Below are 11,343 nucleotides of genomic sequence, written 5' to 3' on the forward strand. Positions count from 1 at the left end.
TTCAGTAACTATTTTGAGCATGTTTTATGAACTTAGCCAGAATGGTTTGAGTGGAGAAGCAGTTTCATAAAGGAAGGCAGCTTAGATGTTTGGGTGATATTCCCCAGGCTATTCCAACAGGGACCCCAGCTGGGACCAGTCAGGATCTAGCTGAGGATAATCAAGCTGCACTCAGACAACTGGTAGGTAACTTCTTTTATTTCTTCTATCAGCCCCTTTCTTTAACAAATATTAATTTCTCAGAAAACAACCTTGTCTTCATATGCTGAACAGGTCAATGTCTGGCTGGAAAAAAATAGCCTCCCAATCCATTTGTATACTGGAAAGGCAAAATTCTAAAAATAAAATCAAGTGACTTAGAATTATTATTGAGACTCAGAGTTAACTGTTGGGAAACTACTGTGATTATTAGATTATTTGCTGGGTAAACTCAATGCTCGTGATAAGCTAATTATAAACTGAAGGAGGAAAAACACCTACAGGAAGAGAAGGCTAAGTATGTTTAAACACAGCTCCCTTAGCAACCAGTCTGACAGCTTTCTTCCTGCTGGTATTTTCTACTGACCAGTGAGGCCTTGCTATGGATCCTGAGGGCAACAGCACTGCCTCCCCACAAGTGTACCTCATTCAGCAACCAGTAAGTCACTGCGGTGGGTGGGAGTATTAAAAGGTATCTGATTCTGGCAGCAGAGAGAAGAATCTTTTGTAATCCTGCATGTCTTTTTGATTCAGTTCCAACCAAGAAAGGTTCTGGGTGGCTACCAAATCTGTGGGTTAGACGACACTGCAATGGAAGAGGCAATATATTTTATACGCTATAGCTAATTGTAACACCCTTCCTGAGTCCCAAATGGAGAACAGAAAATGGAAATATAACAATAATTCTTGTGTCACCTAAAAGTCTAGCATATTTATGACTGCATAAAATTTAGATATCTCAATCCACTTCAGCAGAGGCAGGGAATATAATCAGAGAGTACAGTATTATATAATGCAGATGTGGATGCTGGAGGAGTTAGGTATAATATCCCTGCCTTAATTAAGCTGATGAAGTAGACAGAGGTATACTAAAGCTTACATGATAATAAAAGAATTAAATCATACAGACCTCTTTTACACTGGCAGTGAAAAACCAACATAATCACCTTTCTGGCAACTGAAAATGAGGAGACAGAAAAACTTTGTGTAAATCTATGCCCACAGAACATAGATGGCAAATAGTTGTGCCATGCCCAATTGCCCTTAGAGCAATTAAATAATGTTAAACAATAGCTTTGTTTAACATCTTCACCTGGGCAGCAATCCTGAGAGGCATCTGAAACCCGCCTCTCTTCATCTACTCATGAAAAAACATGACTTCATTTTTTCCTGTCAAATTATGATGATGTTGCCTTCATCTGATCAGTGGTCCATATCTGAGATGCCTTCAAGTTGTTCTTAGCTGTATTTATGTTGAGGTAAATTCCTTTAATTTTAAAAATATTGGGACATCTCTCACCAATCATTCCATTAGTATCTCCCAGGACTGGGACTGTATCAGCACCCAGTGGCCATTTTGGGATGTTTCAGGCCTGCCTCAATCTTTCTTTTACTTGGGCACTTCCACATTCTCCAGAGCCCTTCTGCCGTGAGCAAAGGAGAGTCTGTAGCAGTTATTCCAAATGAAACTCTCCCGTTGAACTCATTAGATCTTCCAATCTTAGAAAGAGGAATTATCATAATGAATAAATGATGGGGATGAAGGAAAGGGCTGTGCAGTCCAGTGCAACCCTGGGAGCAATTCTACCAACCTGTCAGCTGCTAGGTGGTTTATTTTAAAACATGTATTAAGAGTTCTTCCTCTAAATCACTAAAATTGTGTTTAAATATAGCTAATCCAACTGCTGACAAGCACAGGAAAGGGATTGTACAATGCTACAGGAGAGGGAATCATGCTTTATCACTGTCTTCATCAGCTTCTAGGTGAGGTGAAAGAGCACTACATCATGTTTAAAGATAGCTTGACAAGCATGCTGTGCATTGTGTGATGCAGCAGCCGCCTCCCTTCTGCTAAAGTATGCAATTTCCTCCTGAAAGCTGTACATCGCAGAGGAAGTTGGGTGGTGCAGTAGGAGGAGACTTCTGCCGAATTGTTCAACTGAGTGGGCTTCTGCAATGCAGCAGGAATTCTGTGATTCAACTTAGAAATAAGAGCAAAAATCTGGAGTCTCTGGCTCAAATTCAAGAAGATATCTTGAGCTGAATAATTAAAGATCAGAAAAAGGGCAGTGCTAGATAAGAGTCAGTTTAGAGGAGGGATTTGCCGATACAAACATTATTTACCCATTTGTAGTTTCAATTTTAATTTTTAATAAACTTTTTTAATGTTAATTTTTACTAATTTCATTTTAACTAATTGATTTAATTAGGCAATCTGCTTATACAGTATGTTGTTCAGATGTTCTTTAAATCAATATGTAATGTAAACTGGTGTTCTGATTTTGGTGAATTTGTCCCCCCATCCTGGCTTGAAAGACAAGGGCAGCAAGGGATGGCATCAGTAGGCATTAGAGCAGGTTATTCTGGGAATCTTGGAGAAAATCTAGTCTTAGAGGCTTATAGGAAGTGGACCCTCCATGGAATCCTTAAATCACCCAGCGTTTACAGTTTTGCCCATGATTGGAAATCTGAATAAAGCTTCACTTTAAGGAGATGGTGAAAGGTGTAACAACATCATTGTAGAGAATGAGCCTGAAAAGTCATGCTGGTGCAAAAGAGGTCCACTCTGATCTACCAAAAGATTCCCGGGAGATCCACAGTATATAGGCCAACATTTCTGTTTGCAGAAGAACTTGGATCCCATCCATTCTAAATTATACCACTGGGAGGAAAGAAGCCAGGGATGCCTAGCTGTGCATTTAGCTTAAGTCCAATCTAGCTCAATCAGATGTATAACTTTTGTATAAAACAACAATAATAACAGAACCTTATCCAGGAAGAAGTGGTAAGAGGCAGGTCCCCAAGACAGCCTGCTCTTCTTTGAATTTCCTTCCATTGTTTCTCAGATTACTCAAGAGCCAGAAGTGACCATTCTCCAACAGATGCCACCAACATTTCCTCAGTCCAGTTGCACAAGCCACTTCAGAGAAAGTAAGAAATCAAGTCTACCAATTTGCTAGAGAACTGAGATTGATGGAAGGAGGAGATCCTAAAAGAAACAGCTGATTATCTTGGAACATATCTATGTGTTACTAGTCTGAAAAACTCTACCCCACCCCAAACTACTATCTGAAAATGAATAAATTCAGAATATTTTAAAGTTTAAATCACTTTTGAGTCTCTTTTAATCTATTATATCAATATATCAATATATTCTAATAATGCTTTTTAAAAAAATCTGATAGTCATTTATAATGAAACATGTAGCTTTTTATATTTCTGATATAAATTGCTTTTAGCTCCATACATGATCTAAATATTTTTCTTAACCTATAAAATGATGCAAATCTCTCTTGAGTCTTCAACTGATATAGAAATTTACAAACCTGCTTTGACTTTTGCAAGATAGTCTTGCAACAATAGCTTTCCAGTTTTACCACTCTATTATAATGTGGATTTTTTTTAAATTATAAAATGGAGTATGGTTAATATCAGTTATTACAAAGAAAGAAAGATGAAAAATTGCAACAAAATACGTGTGAGACATGTAATTCCATCGGACATACATCTCTGCTACATTTGAAATGCATATATTCACTAGCGATGCTGCAGGTATTGGTCAGTAGAGACGAGTCACTGTCTCAAAACTGATTCCAATGATATATTAAGACATGTAATTGCTGCATGATTGTCTGGAGTAGCAATGCATAGTCCAATGGCAAAAATGTTATTTCTTGGAATAAGTGGCTATTTTATAACTCTTGAAACAGCTTTATGAATCTTGTGTCTAGTAACAGCCACTTTTCTTGTTCTTAGTTGTGGTCTGGATTAGATGTGTAACTACTTTGAGAGCAGGTGTATTAAAAGATTGGAAACATGAGCTGAGATTTGAGAATGTTTCAATTTTAATCTGTGTTTGTCAGATAATGCAATCATTTATTAAATTCCAAGGCTTGCCATTTTCTTCTTTTTATGCTACATTTTTGCTTTGTAGTTTCATTTTTAAGCTATTCAAATAAAATGTAATGGATTAAAAGTGTCGTGATTTTTAAACATTAAGCTCTATAGCAAGAGTGCATAGCTTCTCCTATGCTGAAAATCAAATTTGGTCTTTGAACATATGGAAGTGCAGTGTTAAAACTAATTTTAATCTCATTTCACTTGCATTTAATTAAAACTAAATATAGTTAATATGTTTATTCTGCAGTCAAGTATTTAGAAAGTTTTACTTTCTCTCATGCACATTGAAATCTTGAAATACTGAAAGTTTGTGGAACTTGTGAAAATACCGAAATACTGAGAGCTTGTGTGTAATGCTATAGGTTCAGGTTGTGCACCTTGTTCTTATGGTTCTGTAATTCCTCCTTTCACGTTACATATTTCTGTTTGTATATATGTATAAATAAATCAATGCATATTGATGTGTTCTTAATTTCTGGAAGATTTAATAGAGCTAATGATGATACAAAATGCCCAGATGCATCAAGTGATAATGAACAACCTGGCTATGTCAGCAGCAGCATGCTTTGAATCCAATCCAAGCCCGGTAGGTAGATTGCTGATCTAGGGTAGATCTACATATGACAGAGGAGTTGACTCAAAAGGAAAAAAAGGCATTTCTGTGCCAACTGTCTTGCCTTCTACTGGCTTCAACTGAAGGGCAGGAGAGCAGAAAAACATGTGCCTTGATGTCACATCATAACATACCAGAAGACAATCATGGAATAGATTGCCATTTTTCAGTGGCAACATTATAGGTTCCATTCTTAAATCTAAACCTGTTGTGAGAATGAATGTGCCTAGGTTTATTACAAAGAGATATCTCTGATACATAATGATTTTGTTGTTCTGAAATTAATTGGCTGCCTAGCATGTGAAATGAAGCTACTAATGAATACGGGCAGGAACGGTTATGTATGAAGCAATGACACATCATCTGAAATATATATGACGTCCATAAAATACTGAATGACTCTGCCTGTGTAATTGGATGTAAGAATAACCTTGAGAAACAGGAGGAAGAGGTGCAGCCAAGGCAATTGTTAGATAAGAGAAATCTGAGTCCAACGCAGAAATAGAATTTGGGGAAAAAAATATTCAGATATGACCATCCATAGTTCTCTTAGGATAAAAAGCAGAGAGAAGCTCATTTAGATTGCAAGATTCTATTATTGTAACTTATAATAAAAGTGGTTATAGTACTCATAAATTCAGGGTCTACCTTCAAAAGCTGATAGCTTCAAAGCCTAACTTGACAACCACATATCTCCACCCAGGAAAAATAAAGGAATGTAATGCACCAAGTCAGTTTTCAGAAGTTTTTAACTTTTTCTGTCGGGATCCAGAATATATCTTGGGACTAACTTCATGACTCCTAATTGCAATTATTATGCGCAATGAATTATTATTTTCACTACTCACCCTTTCAATGTCTCTTTTACATACTGCAGCCAGATGTTCTGCCTAAAACAGTCACAACAGCAATATTAATAGATTTGAGTATAAATGGTTTTCTAAGTCAAAGCCACTGTGAGGTTATAAAAAGGAGAAAGGAATAATGTTGACAATTGGAAGGGGCTGTAGAAGGTGGCTAGAGAAAAACTTGGAGATACTAGATTGCTAGCCTATCAAGGCAAAATAGGTCTTTACTATTCTTTAAAAGTAAACTTGGATTCGTTGAGTTAATTCACTTCAATTTATTGCTCACCTCATGCTGTTGCAACAGGAAATACAATTTATTAACAGGACTATATCAGTGCAGCCACAGGTATGATACTTGAGATAAGAACCATTGTCTTAAGTGTCCTAATCTTTCTTTCTAGCAGATACCCCTTATTCCCTGGCAGACAGAGGATGAAGATGAGATGGACATGGTATTCCACCACCATTATGCACCTTATCCATGCATCCTTCCATTCAGAACATGGAAGCCTCCATCTCAATCCTCAGTTTTGACACAGCAGCAGCAGCCCATCATTCGCTATGTGGGCCCAGATCTTCAGTCAACGGGGAGACAAGATGATGGGTGAGCAGAACTGTGCAGATGGGAAAAGGATTATAAACAATTGAAGTGTTTCATTTCAGTATTCCAATATGTATTACAATAATTCATCCAAATGTTACATATAAAATATGGAAGGCTAAGACAAGTGATAAAATAGTAATATTCATCACAAAATTAGTGGAAGGTAGGATACACCTGGACTTGGGACCTTCTCTAGATTATGATAAGCCAAGTGAAGCATACTTACATTGTTTAGTCACCACCACTAATATCTTGTCTGTGTCATTGCTACTATTCTTTATTGTCTGTATTCCCAGATTCTGCATATAAATGTTTTCTAAATGTGTAAATATCCCAGATATTTACCATTGCTTATTCTTGTAGAATTTATTCAATTACTTCAAATCTTGAAAAACAATGATATTTACAGAGAATTAAAAATTCAGCAATATTAGAAGCTTCATTTGGCTCCTAGTATTTTATTAGGCATTTCAAAGACAAGGTCAGATGAAATTTCTGCTAATTTAATAAAAGGGAAGAAACTTGCTTTAACCAAAATGGGATAGGATCTCGAATGTTTTCTAAAGTAAGCAGAACTATCAGTGTAAGAAAGTTCCCCTGGGTATTGAGAATTAGCCGTGGATATTTCCCACCACTTTGCCTGCTGTAATATAAACATCCCATTTTAATTTATATCTGTTTAGTCAAGCGGTACCCCCACCACCACCACCAAGTGCCACTGGAACTGTCACAGCGGATGTCTTACCAGCTTCAGGTAAGGATGCAGTGGATGGACTACAGATCCATTTCAATAATATGCCCATTATTCGTATCATAACTTTCTGATGCAGGCGGATTTGTAGAGTCTATTTATCCTGGTAATTTCAGTACTGGCTTAGTGACAGTTTGGCCATTTACTACAAACTCTTAACTTGGCAGCTTTAACATGTAGCTAGACTGATCTAAAAAGGTAAAGGTAAAGGTTCCCCCGCACATGCGTGCTAGTCGTTTCCAACTCTAGGGGCCGGTGCTCATCTCCATTTCAAAGCCAAAGAGACAGCACTTGTCCAAGGACATCCCCGTGGTCATGTGGCCGGCATGACTAGACGCCAGAGGTTCACGGAACGCTGTTACCTTCCCACCGCAGTGGTCCCTATTTTTCTACTTGCATTTTTATGTGCTTTTGAACTGCTAGGTTGGCAGAAGCTGGGACAAGTAACAGGCACTCACTCTGTTACGCGGCACTCGGGATTTGACCCGCCAAACTGCCAACCTTCTGATCAACAAGCTCAGTGTCCTAACCCACTGAGCCACCGCGTCCCTAGACTGATCTAGATGGATGTAAACTAGGAAAGTCAAATCAAGCCTAATCAGAGGAAACTGTAATACTGCTCTGTATTGTTCACCCCTTGGTGATGTTTTAGACAGATTACAACTTTACAGTCACAGGACTGTAACTACTTTTTTTTTTTAAAAAAATCATTATTTTTAAAAGCTAAGCAATTTAAAAGGGCCCAGTTTCACCAGATTCTATACATTTCCTATGAAATCTTGCAAGATTGCCAATAAAAGGGATTTTATGACATTTAGCAATCTTATATGATTTAATCATTTATCATTCAACAAGATTTTTATTATTATTTTATTGGGGGAGATCCGAGTTGCATCTAAGTGTTGTAAATTCTCTCATGCCCATGGTATTGCATTGCCAACACTGACTAAATAATATTTGAATTTATTTAAAAGTCATTTTATAGATATGAAAGAACTATTTTCTCTCTAGGAAAAGGAGACGGGGACAGCAGGAAAGCAAAGAGAAGTGTGTGGCCAGTGGCAGTTTAAGCACCTTTCCTTTGCTAGAAATTCTGTCAAGATAATCTATGCAATTTTCTCCTTCCAGAATATTACGACTACACTGAGCAATGGAAGTGAAATTAAAGTTTCAACTATTCTTCCTACAAAAAGATGCACATTCCTAGCTGCAAAAGGCCTAAAAAGCTCTTCTGAATTGCACCGGAGTATGGCAGGACAAACTTTGTATTGTATGTTTTCCTAATAGAATCAAAGCCTAGGATCAATGCTAGTTTATATTTGTGCACATATTTCAAACTTTGTAATAAATTGTATATTACATTATATGAATTATGCATAATACCTCTATTCACAAGTCCTGCTTCCATTTTCTACAGAGCAGCTGCACTTTAATATTTTGCCTTGGTTTGTCAGGCACTCTTCCAAGAAGTATATATCTTTTTATTATTGTTATGAATTCTTGAGCCCAAGAAGATTACGTGTGTACTGATACTTCTTCACTTTTCTGCTTTGGACTGGCACCTTGCTGTTACCATCTCAGTGGTTTTTTTGTTTGTTTGTTTGTTTAAGTTGAGCATCAGACCAGCCTTTGTCCTTTTTCAATAGATAGTCCTCAAGTCTTCTTCATTTTAAGATCTCAGGTGGTATCAACAGCATTTTTTAGCCATTTGAATTCAGGTTTTGTTTCTCCTGGTCCAGCATTTCTCATTATAACTTCTTGAGATAAACTGGGTAGATAAGATGGCAGTACACTATCTTAAAACAGTTCTTTACCAATTTTGAGCCAATTAGTTGTTCCTTAAGTCATTCTAATGTTCGCTTTCTGGTCAGCATATAAATAGAAATGAAGTTCTCTGATATACTTAAGAACTATTCTCCAGTTGCTCTAATTCATGCAGTTGAAAAAAATTGTGTACAGGTATTCTCTACTTAATGACCACAGTTGGGACTAGCAACTTGATCTTTAAGCACATTGTTTAAGCACATTGCTAAGCACATTGTGCTTTAGATTGTAAGCCGCCCTGAGTCTTCGGAGAATGGCGGGATATAAATGGGATTTTTTTTTAAAAAAAAAGTGAAGCAGTCAGTAAGTGAAATCACAACTGTGCCCATGATCTTACTTCAGCTTTCCTTTGCCTTACAAACTTCTGAAGGTCATAAATGCAAGAGTTGTTTGTAAAGTTACATTTCATCACTGTTGTAACTGCAAACAGTCACTAAACAAGACAACCATTAAGTGAGAACCACCTGTAATCAGTAAACAAAATTTAAAATAGTTTTGGAACTCTAGATCCTTTTCCACTATCCATGGAAATGTGTTTGGTTTAACACTCTCTTTTTTGTTATTGGAATTTAGTTGGATCTGTTCCACTCTTTTGGCTGCTGCTGCAGTTCTCATACTTGCTAAAAAAAACTGCAAGCAGCATGTTAATAGCATCATTTTACAAAAATTTAAACTGTACTCATAGCATTTCATTTACACTTATAGTAGATGAATATAGCTAACAATATTTTCTGCAAATCATTTCATTTCATTTTTCAAATTGTCTGGTTTTATTTAGTGAAGACCCACTGGTGATTCGGGCATATTTGTTCCAATACTTCTTTGTATGAAATAGAATTCTCTTTTCTTATCTTTGATTGTACCCATCTGTGCATGAAACTTTTCTTTGACTTTAATTTCTTTAAATAAGTATTTTGTCGTTCTTTGCTGGGTATTTTTAGATATATTTCCTTGTCACTTTTTGTTCTTTCAAATTCAATAGATGTTTGTATTGCCAGCCATTTTTCCTTCTTTTGATATCTCCAGTACAAAATATTTTTACTGTTTTGTCTTTAATAATATCACAAATTTTGGTCCAGAGTTCTCCAGGAACTCTAATCTATTTTTACAGATCTGTTGTTTACCCTCACCACATATTCATACAGAATATTGGGAGAGTCTAATTAGACTTATCCTTACTCATTTTACCTTTCATAAATCTTTTCCCTTTCGCCCTCTCTCTTAATTTTGAAGAAAAGGCTTATATATAAAACCCCAGCTCCAACCTGGATTTCTCCATTATTATTTGCCCCAAGTGGACTGCAGACTACAAACTACATAGTTGGGAGCACCCACAGGAAGGAACAATTGGACTAAAAATGTGCATAGATTTTGCTTTTCAAGGGTGATCTGTGACTATTCTTCTTTCCAAATAAAAATAGCTGGTGCTTTTTAGATATTTTTTACTGCTGTGTATTGTTTTCATTAGCACACTTCTGAGACTTTTATTTTCTTGATTGACATAGTACTTTTTTGAGACTTTTATGCTTTCTTTTTAAAGAGTTTCTGGATTTACTCTATTAAATATTTCCTTGGTGTATTCTATTACTATTTTAATATTTTATAATTTAATTATTTAATTATAAAAATGGAGATAATTATGAAATCATAACAATCATGCAGATGATACCACTCTAATGGCAGAAATTGAAGAGGAACTAGAGAGCCTCTTGTTGCGGGTGAAGAAGGAGAGTGCAAAAGTTGGCTTAAAACTTAACATTAATAAAACCAAGATTATGGCATCCGGCCCTCTCAATTCCTGGGAAATAGATGGGGAAAAAATGGAGGTAGTGACAGATTTTATTTTCCTGGGTTCCAAGATTACTGCGGATGGGGACTGCAGCCAAGTTGAACGAACCCTTATTGTCAAAGTACAACCATGTATACATTGAGATTGGCTGAGCCTCCCTTCGTGCCCCCCCACAACTCACAGTGACAACAAACCCACCAACTTCTTACACCATGTGAGATAATTGCACAACACACCGGCCTCGCAAGTCAATCATACATAAAGTTATTTCCCGTTCAAGAGCCTGACAGCCGATAGATAGAAGCTGTTCTTCAGCCTGTTGGTATGGCTGGCTATACTCCTGTATCTCCTACCTGATGGTAGGAGAGTAAAGAGGTACCGACCAGGATGTGAGTCATCCCTGAGAATTTTTCTCACTCTTACAAGGCAGCGAGCCCTGGTGATGTCATCCAGTGATGTCAGGGGACAGCCCACAATGTTTTGTGCAGTGCTCACCACCCTCTGTAATACTTTCCTATCCGTGGCTGTCAGGCCAGCATACCAAACCACAATACAGTGCAAGAGGACGTTCTCTATCGTAGACTGGTAAAGAAGGTCATTAGCTGTTGTTCTATCCTGTTCTTCCTCAAGATTCTGAGGAAGTGGAGTTTCTGTTGGGCCTTTCTGGCCACCTGGGTTGTAATGACTTTCCAGGTAAGATCTTCACAGAGGTAGACTCCCAGGAATTTAAAGGAGGAAACTCTCTCCAGGCAGCCCCGCCCTCCCCGATGTAAAGTGGGGCAGGTTCCTCTCTTTTCCTCCGGAAGTCCACCTCAT

At 37.3% G+C, this 11,343-nt stretch overlaps 1 protein-coding gene across 1 annotated transcript; it reads left to right on the forward strand.

The window, feature by feature from the left end:
* Positions 1-580: 580 nt before the first annotated feature.
* Positions 581-8,074, forward strand: PRR29 (proline rich 29; the record flags this gene model as incomplete). Its single annotated transcript, XM_083378974.1, has 6 exons — positions 581-637; positions 3,045-3,129; positions 4,581-4,684; positions 5,985-6,163; positions 6,847-6,917; positions 8,043-8,074. The coding sequence occupies 6 exons, from the start codon at positions 581-583 to the stop codon at positions 8,072-8,074; spliced, it is 528 nt and encodes a 175-aa protein (XP_083235100.1).
* Between the last annotated feature and the right edge of the window lie 3,269 nt (positions 8,075-11,343).

The sequence above is a fragment of the Vipera ursinii genome (assembly GCF_947247035.1).
Source record: "Vipera ursinii genome assembly, chromosome: Z".
NCBI lineage: Eukaryota > Metazoa > Chordata > Lepidosauria > Squamata > Viperidae > Vipera > Vipera ursinii.